The sequence below is a fragment of the Acomys russatus genome, chromosome 6 (assembly GCF_903995435.1).
Source record: "Acomys russatus chromosome 6, mAcoRus1.1, whole genome shotgun sequence".
NCBI lineage: Eukaryota > Metazoa > Chordata > Mammalia > Rodentia > Muridae > Acomys > Acomys russatus.
In genome coordinates, this window is record NC_067142.1 from 29,641,756 (window position 1) to 29,664,093 (window position 22,338).

The 22,338-nt window shown below is 42.3% G+C and overlaps 1 protein-coding gene across 1 annotated transcript in view; it reads left to right on the forward strand.

Annotated features, from left to right (window-relative positions):
• Thsd7b (thrombospondin type 1 domain containing 7B) overlaps nt 1-22,057 on the forward strand; it is an 839,983-nt gene extending 817,926 nt beyond the window's left edge. The window contains exons 22-28 of the mRNA XM_051147323.1: nt 5,119-5,278; nt 6,392-6,565; nt 6,668-6,763; nt 8,939-9,021; nt 11,139-11,331; nt 14,009-14,096; nt 21,837-22,057. Coding sequence (XP_051003280.1) covers nt 5,119-5,278; nt 6,392-6,565; nt 6,668-6,763; nt 8,939-9,021; nt 11,139-11,331; nt 14,009-14,096; nt 21,837-21,918 — 876 coding nt within the window. The 3' untranslated portion in view covers nt 21,919-22,057. The remainder of the gene's footprint in view (nt 1-5,118; nt 5,279-6,391; nt 6,566-6,667; nt 6,764-8,938; nt 9,022-11,138; nt 11,332-14,008; nt 14,097-21,836) is intronic.
• Nucleotides 22,058-22,338: the final 281 nt, after the last annotated feature.

Sequence of the window (22,338 nt, forward strand, 5' to 3'; positions counted from 1 at the left end):
ATTCCTCCACCTGGTGGATAAAGTTAGTCGCTTAAAAGCAAGATAGCTCCAAAGAAAAGACAAGTAAAGCAGAGGCACAAGAGAAAGGCACCACCTCGGTGATACCTGGGCTGACTGTCCTGAGGTCCAGATGCATCTGACTTTCCTGAGGCCTGCTGCCTCTTCTGAAATAAGCACTCAGAATATTTTCACGGATGTTATCTTTTCTTAAATGTATAGCTAAGTTCTTGGTATTGCTGGTCAAAATGCTTGCAGGCCTTTCACACAAAGGAAGACTGACTCTCCCCCAAAGCTTCCCTGTCTCTCACTGAGGGTGGCAATAGCATGTCAATGGCTGCTTGACTTCAGGAAGTATCAGGCAGTGCTGATGGAGGCTTGTGAATGGCACCCTGAGTGTTACAAGTCAGTCTTTATTTTTCATAGTAAAAAAAAAAAAAAAAAAAAAAAGAGTGGAGGTCTTGGAGTCTAGCAACCGTATTGTTGCTCAAAGTTCTAGCAAGTTTTAGCTGTGAGCTTCTTCTTTCCAATTATATAAACACTCCAAGCATCATTTTCTTATCTAAATGATGTAAATATGAACTAGACTGACTCCCAAATGCCCTCATCACTAATATCAACAGCTTTAGAAGCTCCAATCTTTCATGTAAATTTGCATATAACCTATATTCTTCATTTGGCTGTATACATTAGTATTTCTTCATTAATCATAGTGCTAATTATTAGGAGGCAAATGGTATGCAAACATTTGTTATATTATATACCATAAGGAATAATGACAAGAAAAAAAAACCTACGCCTGTTTAATCTGGAAGTCTGGGTTTTGTTTTGTTTTTTAACAAAAATTTTAATCTTCGATTGGTCAAATCCAAAAATGGAGAACATTGATTCTTGCAGATATTTTTTAGATAATTTATATGAATACTTGGCATGGCACCTAACATAAATTAAGAGCTGGTGAATTGTATGTGCTACCATAAATTTGATTGAAATTATGATTGTGTTTATTAGTGTCATCTGCCTGTTCACATCGGAGGTAGGGGTGAAAATTCAATGTATACAAAACCCCACTGATGGTGGAGGCAGTGAGGGTGAGTGAGGGATGACCCGTTTACTATCTCACGCTAAGAAGCTTTAGTCTGCCTTCAGACCATAGTGTGTAAACTCCGCGCAAGGGAGTGTTTGGTTCCGAATGGAATTGCCACTGTGATGCTGATTTCTCTTCACGTGGTAGCTGCCCTTAAAAGCATAAGGGATTAAGGTGTAATGTGGGCTGATCCTAGGATACACACCAGAAGCCTATCGCTGTTTACTTTGGTTTTTAAGATGATCCCCAGGGCAGGCTCCTTTTCTGCACTGCTACACAAGCTGCCTGATGGGATGTCAGAGGAAACGCTCCTCAATTCACCCCATTAGTTGAAGGCATCAAGACTTTCAAAGCCCACATCTGCTGAAGCACCTTTAGACTTGTCTCCAAGTACGCAAAGTCCTAGTATTCGTTTACAAAAATGCACCCATAAAATTCAACAGACTCATCACCCGGATATTACATTAGAAGGAGCACTCCCCACCAATGAGGAAATGTAGTTTATTCTTCCTGTTTTCCATTTGGGGCAGTAAATTTTTTCTTTTTTTTTTTTCTTTTTTCTTTTTCAATTTTAAAAATTTTACTTATTTATTATTATTTATTCACATTAAACCCCCTCACTCTTATCTTCCAGTTCCCACCCTCCCTCCCTCTTTTGCCCGATTCCTCTCCCCTAGACCTCTGACAGGGGGAGAGGGGCCTCCTCCCCCACCTTCTGATCACAGTCTATCAGCTCTCATCAGGGTAGCCTGCATCCCCCTCCTCTGTATGCCACCAAGGCCACCCTGCCAAGGGGCAGTGATCACACTGCAGGCACCAGAGTTCATGTCAGAGGCCATCCCCTCTCTCCCCGACTCCCCACACCCATGGAGAATGAGCTGTCCTGTCCATCAGCTCCATCTGAACAGTTGGTCTAGGTACTCTGCTCGCATTGTCCTTGCTTGCTGCATCAGTTTGTACAAGTCCCTTGGGTCTAGATCCGATGGCCTGAGTGCTCTCCCGACATTTCTGTGTCCTTCCATCCCCTCCCCTTCCCCACCCACCTCCCCTCTTCCATACAACTCTCAGCTCTCTGCCCAAGGTCCAGCTGCAAGTTCCAGTGTCTGTCCCGAACACCCAAACAGCTACTAGATGGAGTCTCTCAGAGGACTTCTATGTTAGGCTAAAATCCATTTATAAGTGAGTACATACTATGTGTGTCTTTCTGACTTATCTCACTCAGCCTGCTCTTTTCTAGTTCCCTCCATTTGCCTGAATTTTTCAAGAGTTCCTTGTTTTTAATAGCTGAATAGTATTTTATTATGCAAATGTACCACAGTTTCTTTATCCTTTCTTCAGTTGAGGGACGTCCCTCGGTTGTTTCCAGATTCTGGCTATTACAAATAAAGCTGCTATGAACATAGTTGAGCAAATGTCCTTGTTGTATGCTGGAGCACCTTTCCAGTCTATGCCCAGGAGTTGAATAGCTGCGTCTTGAGGTAGCACTATTCCCAATTTTCTGGCAACGCACCAGATTGATTCCGAAGTGGTTGTGCAAGTTTGCACTCCCACCAGCACAGGAGGAGTGTTCCCCTTTCTCCACATCCTCGCCAGAATGTAGGGTCACTTGAGTTTTCGATGTTAGCCATTCTAATAGGTGTAAGATGGGATCTCAGAGTCGTTTTAATTTTCATTTCCCTGATAACTAACTAAGGACCTTGAGCATGTCTTTAGGTGTTTCTCAGACATTCAATGTTTCTCTGTTGAGAATTCTCTGTTTAGCTCTGTAGCCCATTTTTAATTGTATATTTGGTTTGATGATGTTTAATTTCTTGAGTTCTTTCTATATTTTGGATATTAGCCCTTTGTCAGATAGAGGGTTTATGAAGATCTTTCCCCAGCCTATAGGCTGTCATTTTTTTTTTTTCCTCTTCACAGTGTCCTTTGCCTTACAGAAACTTTTCAGTTTTGTGAGGTGCCTTTTATTAATTGTTGACCATAGAGCCTGAGCTATTGATGTTCTGTTCAGAAAGTTTTCTCCTGTGTCAATAAGTTCAAGGTTCTTTTCCACTTTTTCTTCTAACAGATTTAGGGTGTCTAGTTATATGTTGAAGTCTTTAATCCACTTGGACTTTAGTTTTTTACAGGGTGATAAATATGGATCTATTTGCATTTTTCTATATGTGGACATCCAGTTAGACCAGCACCATTTGTTGAAGATCCTATCTTTTTTACATTGTATGGTTTTGGCTTCTTTGTCAAAAATCAAGTGTCCATAGGTGAAGTGAGCCCCCGAGGGGCCAACAGTGACAGGCCAAAGGATTTCTTCTCCCAAGGTCACCTGGAAAGTGAATTTTTATTAGAACATTTGTTTTGAAAGTTGTGCTGTGAATTGATTTTACACTTCTTCTGTCAAAAAATGCATTTAGGCCTAAAATTCTGTTACTTTCCATAAATAAGTGATATCATACCAGCAATCCTAGTAGTGATAAGATCATGATAGATCCAGTGTGGGAATCTCACTCTACTGTGTTGTGTCTGGGCTCTTCACAACTCTTACTTTGAAGACTGGCCACTAATATAAGAGAAGAGTGAGATCCCTAGGAGGGGATTGAAATGTCTTATCATCCTGAAAAAAAGAACCAAGGGGACTGTCCTTTGCCACTGAGGATGTGCAGAAGTCTCATCTATAAGGAACCACCTACTGACACCTTAGTCTTGAGCATCCAGGAAGTGCAGCATCTATCCTCAGTAGAGAGGAAGGAGCGAGAAAGGGGTGGAACCCAAGTTTCTACTGTAGAGGGTTGTGAGGCTGTCACCTAATGAAGCAATCAAATGAAGCAATATCTGCATTTTTCTGCCCCACCTCTTCACAGGCAAGCACACAGAGTAGTCACAATAGCAAGAAGAATTTGAAAACTAGCTCTCCAACAGCTCTTAGACTTAACGGACACAAATTCAGTTTGGTTATGTAAGGAAATGGATACCCTGATGAACAGTGGTCAGTGAGACTAGGATTCAGAGCTTCTGGCATCCTGAATTCCTGCCCTTCACACACCTTTGGTTCTTTATCCCTTATGGGTGGTACTGAGGCATGGGATCCCATACCTGGAAGGTATTATGAACAACCAAGACACATCTGTAGCTGTTTGTGATGCTGAGCCCTGTGTGTAATGCATTGCCTGGGGTTTGCTTTCCTTCCTCCTTGGCTCCCATTCTACCTGCCCCTCCCCACTGCTATTCTGGCACAGGGCTTCCTTAACATTAAAGCTTCGCCTCCAGCTCTGCTTCCTAAGCATATGTGAGGCAGTGTAGCTGTCAGCTGAAGTCATCCAAATTTCTAAAGGACTTTCTTCTGAAATACGTGAAATCCTGGGGAGACATCCATCTCACGAGTATCTGCCAAAGCCTTAGAGTAGGACTATTTCCATCCATAGATGGCTGAGCTCAGTAACCACCAAGCCTTTTACTTTACATTTCTGTTTCAGTGAGGCACTGTATAAATTTCCCCCATTGCTCAGCTTCCTGAGTGACACTAGCATGAAACATCCTCAAAGGATATTACTCAAGACAGAAGCTGAGCTGGCAAAATCACTTCGAACAGCAACAGAGAATTATCAGAGTTGTATTTGAATCCCAATCTGATCTGTGTGAGACAGAACCAAATTCTGTACAAGAAAAAAATTAGGAAAATAAAAGAGAAATTCATACCCCGGGGCTGTGCATGCTCTCTGGGAGATGACTGTAGATCAGACTGTGTTCTCTTGTACTCAGAGGCAAATTATGCAGGTTTTTTTCATTTTGGCAATTCTACCCAAATCACAAAATAAATGGTCTTATTCTGGGGATGTATGCATTCCAAAGCATGTGTTTGTGTTTCTATGTCACTTCCCCTGTCAACCCAAGAAGCTCAGTGATGCTTTGTTGTCAGTGGTCAAGAAGGAATTCTAAAGAGAAAGAAGCTGCTCTGTGTGTCCTTACGGTTTCATTGGGGACCAAAACTTTGAGAGTCTAACTATCTGGCTAATTCTGAGAACATCCTTTTTTTCTCTCAGGGTGGAGACTGTGGGGAAGGAGTCCAGGTGCGCAGCTTTTCCTGTGTAGTCCACAACGGCTCCATATCCCACACAGCTGTCCACGTGGAGGATGCCCTGTGTGGAGAAGTGCCCTTCCAAGAAGGAGTCCTGAAGCAATTGTGCTCTGTGCCTTGCCCAGGTGTGCAACGAGCAGAGCCCCCAGTGGTGATCTCGTTTTATTTTATTTTATTTTATTTTATTTTTTTATTTTTATTTACACTGAGTTTTTTCCTTGAAAAGCTCTATCACATCAACATTGAGTTATTTGTTAGATTTAATGCGTTTGAACTGTATAGCAACATTTTGAAAGACACAGAGTAAGGGAAAAAAAACAGTACTGGCTTTGAAAACAAACCTATGCTAGAATCTCAACTCATTTCACCGGCTTCACTGAGCAGTGGAGTCAGTATCGAGATAACAGGTTGGTCCAGCAATGTCTCCACACTGCCCCACACTCACAATGCTGCCTGGATCTTGAGATTGACGGAAGTGAAACAAGGAGCTTGTGAGTTCACTCTGTACGCCCTCAGCTTCTGTGTAGATCTGAAGGTCGTTACTAGAAACAGAAAGTGATTGTTTTATTTTGATACTAACAATGCAATTTAGCTTGCAGTGAATGATTTAAGTTTCACAGTATTTATTTATAATACAGTATGTGTATATGTATGTATGTATATTTCCATGTTACATATGCACATGTATATTTTATGTGTACATCATTCACATGTACATGTTTATATTTGTTATGTGCCATATGTCTATTCCATATGTTTATATTTACAACTAAATATGCCTATGCACAGTGTACTTAAGTAATCTTTTCCATGGCTTCTGGGCACATCTGTTTTACAATGTTGGAAGCTAAGTCATTACAATATTTACATCTCCTTAAAATATTTATTTTACTTTTCTTTTATTGAAAATAGCCCCTGTCATAGAAAATATTCTTATTTCTGTTTTCCTCCCACCAACTTCTCCCAGACCCCATCTAGCAGCCACCATATGCTCTACTTGTGACAGCTTCCACTTCAAAGAGAGTTATGGTAATCTGTAATCTTTTGCTAAACTAGACCAAACTATAAATTATTTCACCAATATTAGTGCTTCTAGACTGGGAAAACTGCCAATATTTGGACTTGTCCATGTTCCTACGTTTCCACCACATGCCTCCTTGCGTGCCCCATTCTGGTCGCTGATGTCCAGCACCTGGTTTCACAATGCTTCTCCTGCCCTGTGCTGTGTGACTCTCCAGGAGACTGCCACATAACCCCGTGGTCTGAGTGGAGCAAATGTGAGTTAACCTGCATTGATGGAAGAAGCTTCGAGACCACGGGACGCCAATCTAGGTCAAGGACTTTTATAATCCAGTCTTTCGAGAATCAAGACAGCTGCCCCCAACAGGTCCTAGAAACAAGACCGTGCACAGGTACCAGGACCACTTTTCAGTGCTCTGCCTTGAAATGGGTGATGCTTACGCTGTTGATAAGAGAAATGTACTAGAATTGCTGTTTTCATAATTCACTTGCAGGTGGCAAATGTTACCACTATATATGGAAAGCCAGTCTTTGGAACAATAATGAGCGGACTGTGTGGTGCCAGCGTTCAGATGGCCTTAATGTCACAGGTATTCCTTCCTAAGATTCATACGGAGCCTTCAAAAAGCTCTCACAGTGTGCTCCTGTTGAGGAATTCACTTACAAATGGAAGCAAGGTTGAAGAGCAGGTGGCTTAGATGATGTGCGTGGCGGGTTTTCATTAGACCCTCACTCCCGTCTGTGAAATCAACAATTCCATGTGAAGACTCATAGAATATATAAGCCAACAGATCCAGTCAGAATACAGTAAAGTGGTCCTAAATTCATGATCTCAGATAAACCTGAGGAAGATGCAGGCTAGTTTATAAAATGGCGGTCCCTAAACTGTTAACCCATGTGCCATCTTTGTAACCACACTGAACGGATAACCATAAGTTCCAGTCCCACGTGCTCTAACTACTCTGCAATTAAGTGTTGATAAACACACCATTTTTAAATTGAAATACTTTTCATTAATGATGCAAAGAGAAACTGTAAGTGCTCCTATTTGCCCACTGCAGGCTGATTCTGCATGTTTTCCTGGTTAGGGCAATTACTTAATGCCTAAAAATAGTCTGAAGGAAAGATTCCTTATTCTTAAAAGAGGGTTCAATTTGATTGTACAAACGGTTTTCTCAATAATTTGAAAGATTTTCTGATGTCTTCTTGTCAAAGCAAATTAAATCAACATTGATTTTTCTTTAGTACTGCAACTGACAAACAGCTTATGCAAGGCTGGGAGAAGTGTGCAAAGGCAGGAGAATTGTGGCCCCGCCTTTTTCCTGTTTACATGCCTTTACATTATTGGTATTAACCCATAGTTTAATCCGTATAGTAATTTATTTTGAGGTACTTTTTTTTTCATTCTGTAAGCTGTTAAAACTAAGTATTCTGTAAACATGCCTAGCCTGGAACCAAAAAAGCAGAGAGCTTACCCAGTGGTGGGGGCTCTGCTGACATAGTGGACCTCCTCAGTACATGGCACACATGAGGCCATCAGACAAGCAAGCGTGGGCCATCAAGATCACCTAGTAAATATAACTAGAACCCAATTTCACTCTTAAAATTTAAAACCATGCTCTGTAATCGGTGCAAGTTAGAGCAATCCACTTTGGAGACCACTGCTGTAAAGAGTGAATGTCCTCTCCCCAGCCATGATGGTAAAACAGGCAGGTACAGTGTGGGCGTCACTACCAAAGTCCACATGACCAGTTTCCACTCCCAGGTGCTACCTCTAGACTGCAGTGGTTTTGTGTTTTGCTGGGTTTCTAATTTTGGTGTCTGTTATTTGTCCTAGCTTTTGAGCAGTGGTGACAACTTAGCTGCTTCATTCCCAGGAAATGCCTAAGCCTCCCTCTTCCTATATAGCCTTGAGCCTGAAACCCATTTGCCAGCCGCCACACCATAAAGTGTAATTGGTTGACAATCATTGCACCGCAAAGCTAGAGCCTATAAATTCGACTGGCATCATATGAGTACAGTTTACACACTGCCCTTAAGTGCATCAACTTCTCAGTCTAATTATCTTGAAACTTATTTCGTGTCTATTAGCACTTTGATTCAAGGAAGGCAAACACAGTGTAGTGCAAGGGTGGGTTTTAGGCTGTTAAGACGCGCCTCACTCCTTCTGTTTACTCGGCTGTGTACATAACACCTGCAAGTGCTGTGCCAGGCATCGGACTGCCCGTCTAGACTTCATGCCTTCACTTCTGCACACATGTTAAAGGGACAGATCCTATGTGACTGTGTATGTTCATCATGCCTGGTTCATATAAAAATCCTTGCCACAGTACTTGTCACTGTGGCCCATGGAACAGTGATGACATTCTTTTGCTCGGCTTTTGGAATCAGCCTTGTGCCTAGTTTTTCAAGAACTGGAGAAACCAGACCCACATGGGATGAGCCTCTAAGCAGTGGTGTTTGCTGCTCTTAAACATAACTGGAGATTTCATCAATTCTTGTACTGATCCTGGTGCTCATAGGCTTTGCCCTCAATTATAGACACACGAAACACTCTCGGTGGGAAACACTATACATGTCTCATTTTAAACACCTCCTAGAGTGATTAATAAGCCAGAGTTGTAGCACGTGGCTGACGTATACATTTAAGCCATGATAAAATAATGTTATCAATAATCACTGTGAACCCAGTTTGAGGGGGAATAGCAAACTTTTAAATATGATTTTCATAGATAAAGCAAATAACACTGATATTTTCTTTGTAGGAGGCTGCTCCCCTCAGGCTCGCCCTGCTGCTATTCGGCAATGCATTCCAGCTTGCAGGAAACCTTTCTCTTACTGCACACAGGTGAGTCACATTCTGGGTTGCCCTGCAGGCAATATAGTTTCAGCAACATGTACCTATATGCGCAGCGTGGGGCGTGCACCTAAGACCAGGCAGCAATCTTATGTGCCTATATCGCCATCTAGAGGCACTTGGAGAGAGAACACCATCCGCCAAGGCTGCACTTTTTTAAATCTGCCTTTCACCTGTCTATCAATAAATTTTTAGTTACTGTGTGTATTCTATTTTCAACATTTCATACAACTGAACTGTTTTGAGCAATATGTATGTGTTGTTCATATTTGATAAAATATATTTTGTAAAACTTGTACCGAAACACTTATACAGAGTTAAAACTTTAGTTTGCTAAAGAAGAGTTAAACATATGGCCATGGCTGGAAAAATGTGTGTGTGTGTGTGTGTGTGTGTGTGTGTGTGTGTGTGTGTGTGTGTGTGTGTGTTCACATGTGTGTGTGTGCATATATATATATATATGATTTATGCAGGATTTTTGGGTTTTTTTCCCCATTCCTTCCAAATACTTCTGCTTGGGAACTGATATAAAATGTGCACTGTATTGTAACTAGTGGCTCTTACTAGTTACAATGCATATATAATATTTTAAATCTGTGTTGCATATCTTAAAGAGGCAGGTTTCTTTCTGCAGTGTGTGTATACTGAAAAGCAATATAATGAAATTAACTTAAGAACCCAATCATATGTTCTGACTTTTATAATTCAAGACAAATTAATTCTTTACTGCAGAAAAGACATGGCCAGGTTTGCAGAAGATAGAAACAAAAACAAAATAAATAAATAAGTATGTATTTGTTTTTCCTGAAAATGTTTGCAAAACCTTTCCCTAACCTTATAGATAACAGTGTTAATAAAACATAAATAACTCTGCCTAAACCCTTGGTGACTACAACAAACTGGATACAACTCTTCCCTCAGAATAACAATAGAGATTCCTCTTGTAGAGATGCCTTCAATAATACCACCATGTGATGCCTTACCTCAACGGACGATGCAGAGGGTTGCAATAGCTTCATCCTGAACTGAACAGTGGGCAGTTAGTTACAGCACTTGCTTTTCTGGCTGCCATCTGGCCTTTTGTAGAGCATCAAGGTGCCTTATTCAGTTTCAGTAACTATTGCTCCTTAAAATCAAATTTAGTCAACAACTGATGGTCCCAGCAAGCCTAGCTGATGAGGACTTGCTTAAGTGGCTCTAAGAAATGGAGATGATGGTTCAGAAAAGGCCAGAAGGTGAATGATACCTACAGCGCCGTAAAGGCAGAGTCGTGAAGGCTGATAATCACACCCTCGTTCTTTTCTCTGATTTTCCAGGGTCTGTCCATTGAACTAAGAGGAATTATTTTCTGATTCACTTCACAAGACACATAGGAACCCTTGTCTAACATTTCTCATCATTGTCAGCTTGTCAAAGACACCCATTACACACGAAAGTGACCAAAAACTGCAGAAGCAAATATAAAGGACGCGTTGTCATGATGTCAAGTAGGGATGTGTTATAGTGCGACACTTGAGATACTACAATGAAGAGTAATAGAGGGGGGCGCATCTTTTTCTTATATGTGATTTCCTCCACCTGGATCTCCACCCTAAGAGCAGAAAGTAGTTAAGCACCGATGACACAGAGTGATAAAAGCATCAGGCATCTGGGATAATCACAGCACTCAGGCATCACCTAATGCAAAGAAAACCTTTGCACAGACCCATGGCTTTCCTTTGCGGTGTGAAGGGAAACTGAAACCTGTGGGCGGCGTCTGAAACCAGGGAGGGAAAGTTGAAGATGAAATTTTGATTTAAAAAATGGTATATAAACATCTTAAAAGACTAGAAGCAACATAGTAACACACCCTGTTCTCAAAGAACTATGATGTCATGCTTGGAAAATGTCTGAACTACAAGTACATTAAAAATGCCTAGCGAGTTAGTGCTGACACTGGATGCAGAAAACGGAATCACATATCCCATTGGTAAATCAGTTGTGGAAAACCCTCCACGTTTCCAAAACACATCAAAGGCAGACATTAGGTGATTTAACTGGTGTTTGAATACTTCTTTACTCACTCTCACAGCTCCCGTGTAACCACAAGTGTGCGTTCTGTGCTGCAGGGCGGAGTCTGTGGCTGTGAGAAGGGATACACAGAGATAATGAGATCAAGCGGCTTCCTGGATTACTGCATGAAGGTCCCTGGCTCGGAGGACAGAAAGGCTGATGTGAAAAACCTTTCTGGAAAAAACAGACCCATGAATTCCAAAATACATGATATTTTTAAAGGATGGTCTCTCCAACCTCTTGACCCAGGTGTGTTTCCGCTGTGAATAAGGGACGCAAACTTTCTTCCAGTGAGCTGTCACTGTGACCATCTGTCGCTGTGGACAGAATGGAGGGAAGGAAGGAATGAGGGAAGAAGGATGAAGCGCATGGTTTCCGCTCAGGGTTTCGCTTATTTGAGCGGTTTGGGATGCATGGTCCTATTTGAGCATAAAGTGTTTTTCATGCATGCTTATTGGCCTGTCAATCATAGTCCAGGAGGCAGTGAAGTAAAGGGACATACAGTACCCTGGAGAACTGTCTTTTACTTGGAAAATGTTGCTGTTTCCCTAACTGGATTTGTGCGTTTAAATAAAATTAAAGAGGAAACTGAAATAGAATCACAGCAACTTACAGGAAATCCCCCCCCCAGACCTGTTGTGGTTTTAGAGACATTGGGGAGATGGTAGGGAGACCCCGTTTCCAAGGGAAGCGGGCCTTTTGAGCACCGCGGCCTGAACCATCTGCGTTCAAACAAGTGTGACTTCATACCTGCTTTGCTTCAGTTCCTTTGCCTATAAACTCAGTGTGGTGGCACCCACTTTGCCTAGCGTCCCATCCTCTAGGGCTGAGAAATTAGTGTTTATTAGGAGCAGGAAAGAAAACGTGCCGAATGCCATCTGAGTGCCAAACACCATCGGCTTTGCTGGGGAGATTAAGAAAACCAAAACTGGCAGCACCGAGTAACTTCACCAGGGTCACAGCAGAAAGTGACAAGTGTGAGTTTGGAGGTGCAGGTAACTAAGACTTTCACGTGCCACTCTGTAGAGTGGGCAAGTATCTCTATCTCTCACACTAACCTGTACCAGGCAAAGCCACCTAAGTGACGGCACCTGTTAGGGACCACCTATGAAGCAAAATACACAGCCCAGGTGCAAAGGATGCTCCATCCTGTTGGAGAAACAGGTTTATACACTGGCTCCTCAGAATGAGCAGCACGTCTCACTCAACCTCTGATTCCCTTATTGCCAAAGGTATTTTTAAAACATTTCAGGTTTAAGAGCAAAGCAGGGGCAGATCTAAATGGGGAGGGGGGATGATATGCCATGTAGACTTTTCATCTGTGACACATGCAATTTCAGGAAAATGATTAGAACTGAAATGAATCTCCACATATACAAAAGAGATCCTTGCTGGACGGCAGTGGCACACGCCTTTAATCCCAGCATTTGGGCGGCAGAGGCAGGCAGGTCTCTGAATTTGAGACCAGCCTGTTCGACAGAGTGGATTCTAGGACGGCCAGAGCTACACAGAGAAACCCTGTCTCAAAAAAACAGAGAGGGGCGGGGGGAGGGGGGCAAGGAGGGGAGATCCTTAATTTCTAATCTGTGAGTGGACTATGGGATCTAACTACAGCACCAGCAATATTGTGTGTGTGTGTGTGTGTGTGTGTGTGTGTGTGTGTGTGTAAACAATCATGTGTCACTGTATAGATAAATAATAGTGAATGTGCAAATACACATGTATGCAGGTATATAAACACATGCAAAAATGTATATGCATGCACACATGAGGATGTATAGATGCATTCTAAATATATGTACATATATATGTATAGATCTATATGTGTAGATATAGCAACATTTTTAGGTGTTTTTGCATGTGCTATGGCAGCACGTGTATGTACATGTTTTTATGTGTTGGGGCACATGTGCTTGTGTGAATGCTTGTGTATTTGTGTGTACAAGTGTATGGAGGCCCAAAGTTGTCATCAGGTGTTTTTCTCCATTGCTCTCCACCGTATATATTGAGGCAGTGGTGTTCAGCTGAACCTTGAGCTTGCCAGGCCAGCTAGTCTATCTAGCAGTTTGCTCTGGGGCTCGCCTGCCTCTGACTTTCCAACGCTGGGATTGCGGGCCACTGTGCTGGCCTAGCTTTTACATGAGTGCTGAGTGTCTGAACTTCAGTCCTCCTCACACTTGTATGGCAAGTTCTGCAATCACAGAACAGTCTCCCCAAAACACTCTTTAGCCTGGTCAGTTTGTAATCACCTCTAGGTTCTGATGGTAAGAGCATATCGGAACCAGCCCCTCAGGGCACATGGAGGCTGTCATAGTAAAGTTAGTTGCCACACGATCTGATCTGAAATTGTTCTCTTAATAATCCACCCTGCGCATACATACACATAAGAATGCAAGTGACCCCCCTTACATGACTGATTGAGATGCCCATAAATGGAATACCGTAAAATCATGATCATGTTTCAACTGTGTGGGACGTGTCTTGTAGGCACACTAAACCAGTGTGAGTGGGTTAGTGCTAGTCCTAGGCCACAAAAGCAGGCTTAGTAGCCCACTTCAGTGCACCTATGAGACACACCGCGCACCTTCCTCCGGCCGAACCCTCTCATGTGCCCCTCCTTGCTCTTATTCAAATTTGTAGCCTCTATTTTCTGACCATTGTTGCAGGTATCTCTCTAGTAAATAATCCACATTCTTGTGATGCTCAGGACAGAGCATCTGAGTCCATGGGGTATCTCACAGATCGTGCCAAAACATGGCTAACTTCTCCCACTGAGTAATCAGCCAGCTGAGGAGCCCATTTCAGGTCTAGAATTAAACACAGCTTTGGGTGGTCAAGCATTAGGGTACTCTGTGTGTGCACTTTCTCTCCTAAATGTTGTAGACTTCATGTGCTAAGGTTGTTATGTTATTTCTGTCTCAAACAGATGGCCGAGTAAAAATTTGGGTTTATGGCGTTTCAGGTGGCAGTTTTCTTATCATGATTTTCCTAGTATTTACTTCCTATCTCGTTTGGTAAGTACCAAAGAATGAAAACTGTATACCTCCTGTTTTTGTGTGTGGCATGTTAAAAGGAAACCATACTTTTTAATATTGATGAAAATGACAGGATCTCCAGATCATTAAAAAAATGAGAAATTATCAGTTGAAATATGGGATCTTTAACAGTATTGCTACCACTAGATATCACATTATTTGGCTTTTTGTTAATATTAGAAGATATTAAAAAATATGTCTGGGCACTTTTGCACTTAGCATTTGATTTGGAATGTGAGCTTATCACTGTGCATATAAGACATCTCCTGCAAACCAATGCTGAGTTCCACACTCAAGGATCTGAAATTAGTTACTTTTAGGTGTGGCCACGACTTCTGCACACATATAAACTCCCCAGACAATTCTGATCAGTTGCCAATCTGAGAACACCACACTAGGTAATTCTAGTTATTAAATCAGTCTTAATTATTATTAGCTCTTATTCTGGCTTGGTTTTAGAAGTTGGGGTACATCAAACAGTTGTTTCCCCCCTGTTAACGCACTCCAGTTAACCAAGAGAACATTAACCGCTCACATCTAACGAGTTGTCCATTCCAGGGCCCCTGCATTGCAACTGACTGTTAGCCCTACTGCCTACTCTCTGGAAATTCTAATTAGTTTATTGTACAGAATATATTTTAGTTGATGAGCAGTTCTCGAGACTACATACAGATAAATAAATTTGAATATTTTAAGGCATGTGAAGAATATCATATTAGCTTCCGAAGCAACAGTTTCAAGAAATTTTTTATGAGATCAAAGTGTTATTTGGCTTTTTTTTTTTTAACTCCCAACTGAGATATTTACCTTCCTCGTCTGTCCCGTAGAATATTTCTTGAGAATTTTTACTCAAGTTTTAATCTTGATTCAAATCTGTATATTTATCTTCAGATTCTATTTCCAAGGCTACATAGACTTTTACATCTTTGCTTTTTCGGTCAGTTAAAATTGGTGGAAAACCAGATGACTTTATCCCCTTTGCCACCTGTAGTGATCAACATTGAATTCCTAGAAATAAAATTTCTACCCAGCTAGTATTTCCAGAGTGTTGTAGTGGGAAGTGCTGTCTCCAGCACTTCGATTCCCCCTTCGATCAAATGATTGGACCAGCTTAAGTGTTTCAGCTGGTAAGTTTGGCAAGCACTGCGAACATCTAGTCATAATGAACAAATGAGGGCTGGAACACTTCTAGGAGTCTCAGAGTCTACCGAGGTACCCACCGCCAGAAGAGGTTAGAAAGGGGACGTGCTAGAGGCCATGGGAGAGCACAGGAAGGCACTGACGGCCTATAAGACAATGCTCTTCAAGGTTCCTGATGGGCCTATAAAAACAAGTGACATCCTTGCCACCCAGAGCCTCATCCCCAACGTAGATTCTGTTGTTCCCTCTGCACTGTTATACCCAAGAAATTAAAAACTGGCATGTAGTTGTTAATATTTATGCATGTAGAATATTCATGTAATTCCATGAATACATCCTTCAATATTTTCTCCCTTCTTTACAACTTACACATTTTAAAACTCTAGTCTACTCTTCCAGCAGAACGCATTTAATAAGACTCTGAATATATATATATATATGACTCCAGGCCTGACATTCTGAATTCTGGTGGTAAGAGGTTTTTTTTTAAACCAATCCCTCCTCTGTCTCTGTCTCTCTGCCTCTATGTCTCTCTGTCTCTGTCTCTGTCTCTCTCCCTCTGTGTGTGTGTCTGTCTGCCTCTGTCTCTCTTTTTCTGTCTCCCTCTCTCTCTCTCTCTCTCTCTCTCTGCCTCTCTCTGTGTGTCTGTCTCTGTCTCTCTCTGTCTCTGTCTCTGTCTCTCTCCCCCTCTGTCAGCCTCTCTCTATCCCTCCCTCTCACCTTTCCCCTCCCTCACTCTTCCCCTTCTTCCTAGGCCCTAGCAGAGAAGGCTGACCTTGCCAACACTGGGACTAAGAATATACCACCATGCTTGTTGAGAAGATCCAATTACAAAATACCAGTAGAATTTCTTCTCCTTTGTGTGTTAAGTGACCTACTCACGCTGCATAAAAGATCCACATCTGGATTTACACACTATTGCTCCTTCATTCTGTGGCCCATTGGTCTTCCTAAAACATACCTCCAGCAACCGTCACCTCTCTCCTTTAGCCATTAGTAATGTCTCCTTTTACTAATAAACTCAGGTTCCATTGTCTAAAGTCTTTCCTGACCAGAACCCAAACAACTCTTAATTCCATCTTCTGCTATTCCCTGGATCCTGGACTGACTAACATGTGCCACATCAATGCAAATCATTTGTCTTGATTGTCTCACAGCAGGAAAGTGTCTTTTTAAATCTGGCCACCTTAAATCTGTTTTTCTATTTAGATTAAGTTTTAAAAATGTTTACTCAAGAGTTTAATCAATATGTTTAATCACATACTCAATCCCAAAGCCTGTGCCATGTATCGATATTTAGCTTAAAGTGTCGGCTTCTCTCCTTTCATGGTAGGGGCAGTTTTATCATTGTTCACGTGTGCTCTCACACCTGCCACTTGCCAGTCCCATCCGCTCCTCCGTTGACAATCAAGTCTACTCTTTCCTCTTTACCGCATTCATTTCCACACACACATGGTTGAGATACTGTGTGTCAATCCGTGTCACTGTTTCAGATGTTTTATCCCAACAACAGTCAACTCTGTCTGGTCACATTTCTTAGGCCATTGTAGTTGTCCTGTGTGTTTGCTTATAACATTCACTAAATAAAACTTTTCCGTATAACAAAGGTATTTTTCACAGTTTAATCCGTATGACCCCTTCACACAAAAAAAAAAAAAAAAAAAAACACCATAGTTTTGACTAGCTATTGGAGTCTAACCCACGCTTCCAGTAAAGCTCCAAGCCTTTCTCCTTATCTAAGAGGCTGGAATAGCTTGTCGGTGTCTCCTTTCCGTGGCATTTACTTCCTGCTGACATTGTGTTTGCAGAGTTGTCCTTTCCACTTTATGCCAAAACACCTTAGGTGCCGTACATTCTACAGGTAAAGTGAGCGAGCCACAGCCCTGAAGAAACACGCTTGCTACTGCCTGCCTCAAAGGAGCTGCCTGCAGACACCCAAATAGATGTTTTCACGGCAGCTCATTCTATTAAAACTGCTTGCAACAGCATTAAAGGATGACAGTTTAGAGATGTTCTATTTTCCACCAAAATAAAAAGTTTATGGTAGTAAAATGTCTGCCATATGCCAGGGTTTAAACTTATACTTTAAATGAAAGCTCTTTATAATAAAACTTGGAAGAACTTTTGAGAAAAGCTGAAAAGCAGTCTCCATAAGCACTCTTTTGGTGACGGCCTTCTGAGCACCTGCCATGAGTGTCTGGGGACTTTGAAAGTTTCCCTGGGAGTAAACATCAGAGAAGGATTTGCTGAAGGTGCTCACCAGGTGAGCTTGGAGTTAACCTGAACACCGTGCCTGGAAGAGACTCTGCGTAGCTATGCCCGTACCGCCAACAAATCTGGTAACCGCTTCTTCATCGATGGTTGATAGTGCTGCCCCGCCTTCCAATGGCTTTTCTCTCAAAGGCAGCTGTCCAAATGTCCGCTGCTTCCATCAAACTAGGCAACAAGGGGTGTTCCTTGTGGGTTGCATTCCAAGGTGCTTATAAGTGTTAGCCTCTTGTCTGCCAGTCCGCTTGCCTTTACTAAATATATATGCATTTACCCTCTGCTAAAAATGCATATATTCTCCGAAGAGGTCACTTTAAAATGTGTCTCCGATGGTCTCTCCCAGGCAGGACACTAGTGTGGCCCGATGCTTTGGGTGACTCTGTAAGGAGTAGTGGTTGTCCAGAGCACTCTGCCAGGCTCAGCAGGAGAGTGACATACGAGGGGGTAGACGCTGGCTGGGCGCCCGTAGTGGTGGACTTTGCGCAGGCCTTTGCGGTTCCTCAGTTTCCTTGGGGACGAAAGGTGATTATGCTTTTCCTGACATCAGAGTTTAGGGATAATAAAAAACAGAAACAACAACAATAACCAAAAGGAAAAAAAAAAACATGAGAGACATTTAATTTAAAGAAGACATGTTCCAAAAAGCAGAAGAAAAGGGAGCCAAGATCTCCAAAGACAGGCCTCTTAGCTGATGGGCTTTCACTCGGAGGCCAGGCTCACTCGTTCTTTTAGGAGACTTTTTAACTGGCCTAGAACTTTTGTTAAACTACAGCTGCATGGGGACCAGTCTTAAAGAGTTCCCAGAGTAGTATTAGAAGGAATTTCATTTGTTTTAAGTACTCCAAAGGTTTTCAGATCCTAGGCATTCATAATTAAGACAATTGGGTTCATAGGATCCATGGAACACACACTATGAAATAACTCACAGAGAACGGGTCTCTGGTCTCAGTGAATACAGGTCATCATGCCCCGCTGAGGTCGCCATCCCTCCATTGTCTCTGAGGTGGACACTGTGCTCAGAAATCTACCTATGGAAGCAAACATTAAAAACCTCAGTGCATATTTTGAGTAGAATTTTCCAGATCCTATTCATAAAGCCTAGTCAAGTTTACATGCCTCCCAGGCAGTGATTTTTATCTCCTCATACAAATCTAGCCATTGCTGTTTCCGGTCTTCACTCCCCAGGTCCCCAGCTCCCATGTCTCTTCAGCTAGGAGCACGTAGCATGTACAAAATAAGGGCAGACTTCCAAAAACGGTTTGTAGATTCCACAATTCTCCACCCTCTATCCCCTATTCAGTCACACAGAGCAGGGATAGGGGAACATCTTCACCATTACTTCAGAAGAAAGGTGTCACTTCCAAGACATCCCAACCTCTCCTTTGGTTTTCTTTTCTTTTCTTTTTTTTTTTTTTTTTTTTTTTTTTTTTTTTTTTTTTTTTTTTTTTTTTTTTTTTTGAGTTGTAACAATCCAAATGTTTATTCAAGAATAAAATAGGTATCTCTTTTTTTTATTAATTTATTCTTGTTACATCTCAATGTTTATCCCGTCCCTTGTATCCTCCCATTCTTCCCTCCTTCCCATTTTCCCATTATTCCCCGCCCCTATGACTGTTTCTGAGGGGGATTACCTCCCCCTGTATATGTTCATAGGGTATCAAGTCTCTTCTTGGCAACCTGCTGTCCTTCCTCTGAGTGCCACCAGGTCTCCCCCTCCAGGGGACATGGTCAAATGTGAGGCACCAGAGTACGTGAGAAAGACATATCCCACTCTCCACTCAACTGTGGAGAATGTTCTGACCATTGGCTAGATCTGGGTAGGGGTTTAAAGTTTACCGCCTGTATTGTCCTTGGCTGGTGCCTTAGTTTGAGTGGGACCCCTGGGCCCAAATCTGCCTATCATAATGTTCTACATGTTCATAGCAGCCTTATTCATAATAGCCAGAACATGGAAACAGCCTAAGTGTCCATCAGTAGAAGAATGGATAAAGAAACTGTGGTACATATACACTATGGAATACTACTCAGCTATTAAAAACAAGGAATTCCTAAATTTGTGGATAAATGGATTGAGCTAGAAATGATCATAATGCGTGAGTTAACCCAGAAGCAGAAAGACTCAAATGGTATATACTCACTTATATCTGCATACTAGCCCAAGGGGCATGTCCCACGAAAGCCTTCACTTACCAGGAAACCGGGACAGAGGGGAGGACATCCTATTGGGACTCTAGATGAGAGAAGCATGGGAGAATAGCAAAGTAGAAGGATCCAGAGGGTCCTAGAGTCCTTTGGTTTTCTTACCGCCTTTAAACGCGTGGGTCAGCACGCCAAGAACCCTGCTGGAAGCCAGCTTTATTATTCACGCTAGAAGCTCCACCCAGCTGCAAATAAAGCCTCTGGAACGTACTTATGATTCAAGTGGACGAAGTTAAATTGGATGCTAGTTAAGTAATTGTGCAATGCCCCTCTGAGAACTGGAGAGGGCCTGGAAGGCAGGAAATGCCGAGCTTGTGCTCTCCTTGCAGAAGAGACCAAATCAAGTTGCCACCCGCCCTCGGCTTCTCTGCCTGGGAGCTGTTTGCCTGCAGCCTGTGCCCAACACTCAGCAGATCCTCCATGGGAGCCCACTGCATGCTGGATGAGAGCCCTTGAAAGAACGTATGGTTCCATTCAGTGGAGCTTCAGAAATAATTTTTAGCTCTTTGACTCCTGTGGCTTGCTTCAGACATCAATCAGAAAAATTAACTGTGCTCCTTAAATTAGAACGTGAGCATTTTAAATTAGGAAATCCTTCCTACCACTGGTTCTGTCAAACTTACATCTTCAAATAAATTCAGATAACGAGACTTTAACCATTGAGCGAAAGAAGGTAGACACAAAAGGCCGCAGCCGGTGGACTTCATTTCTGTGAGATATCCAGGATCAGATTAAGAGATGCGTAGAAGCAGAAAGTTGATTAGCAGTTGCCAGGGAACATGAGAGAGGAAACAGGGGACACCGCTCAGTGATGAAGATGCTCCCATGACAGATGGCGATGACAGCAGATGACACAACAGTAAATGCTACCACTGCATTTTATAAACTAAAATGTTTAATTTAACTTAAATTCAGTCTGGATATAAAATCCAATTTACTTTTCCAGGCAAAGAGGAATGCCATTTCTAACAAGTACCTCTCTCTCAAAGTAGTTCTGGGACTTACTGAAAGAATAAATATAAAATGTTCAGTGTGGACTTGGCACTCAGTCTGAACTGAATAAAAATAAATAATAGATGCTACTATACACCAGAACTGTGTGGGAGAGAGTCAGAGAGAGGGGGGGGAGGTCGGTCCCTGATGAGGACAAAGGAAGAGGGCTAGCCTCTGAAGATGTGACCAAGCCAGGCTCTGGGAAGAAGGGGGTTCTGTGTGGAGAATGGAATACACAACAAAATTTCAGTTATAAATAAGAAACAAGAATAAAAGTACATGGTGCATGACCGTGTGGTTGGTCTTTCCGGGTATCCATAGGAAAAACAGCCTCCTTCAACGTGACAAAACTGTCGTTCACAAACAGAGTGAGGACCAGGCAAGGGTGGTTTTATCAACAACTGGTGAACTTGTTCTTCTAGGTGACAGTGACTTGGCAACAAAACACTAGTTTTCCAGCCAGAGCAGAAATGTTTGCTTAAAACCAAGGCCAGATCAAGACACAGGAGCCTGGCTGCCCCAGCTGCTCAAAATGCTAAACCTCTGGGATGCTGCGGGAGGCCACGGTAGCTTAGGAATTAGTGAACAACAGATGTCCACCTTTGCCGTGTGTGTGTGTGTGTGTGTGTGTGTGTGTGTGTGTGTGTGTGTGTGAGACAAGAACAAATACAGAAAATGGTCCTTCTCCTCAATCCACTGAGCCATTTTTTTTTCATTTTGAAAATATGGTGGTTTATATTTTAAAAGAGTTAATTTGAGGAATATATCCATACACCAGAACAAACAAACAAACAAACAAACCACCCTGCAGTGTCTAATCATTCTGGCTGCGTATACCCCTATACTATGGACCCAGCGAAGCTCGACTCAGCTTAGCTTGGGAGAGTATGAGCTATCCTGCTCACACCAAGGTAAATCTTCCCACAGCACACTCCATTGATAAGAGGTGCACGATGTATTCAAAAGAGGAAACTCCTATTTACTGATAAACGAGCCATTTCTAATTTTTCCACTCGAACTCCTAGTCTTCAAGCTTGTCTTTGGCAAGTGAAGAAAAGCTCTATAACCTTTACTTGAAAAACTCTCTCTCTCTCTCTCTCTTTTTCCCCCCCTTTGCAGCAAGAAGCCAAAACCACATCAAAGCACACCTCGCCATCAGAAGCCACTCACCTTGGCCTACGATGGAGACTTGGACATGTAACTTGAAAAAGGATTCCAAGTGTAGACATCAACTGCTGCCTTAAATGCTTTCTCTTTTGTAGCTCCCAGACTTCTCAGTTCTTTGAGGAATCTCACAACGTGATAACCTAGGGCAGAAACAACTACTGCAAAAGTCACAGCGCCCCCCCCCCCTCCCAACTTCGTTTGGACGTGGAGTCAAGGATTACTGGGTCTGCCGTTTTTTGTTTCCAAGTTGTTTGTGGGTGTGAGTGTTTTAATTTATTTTTATTTTATTTTATTTTATTTTATTTTATTTTTATTTTTGGTTTTCCCAAGAGGCCTGAAAACCCTTCTCTTCCTGTTTGAAAATGAGAGGAAGAAAAATGTGAAGGATTTCGCACAGACTTGAGTAAACTTGATCTTCAGCCGCACATTGACGACAATGCACGGGGAAGGTCCA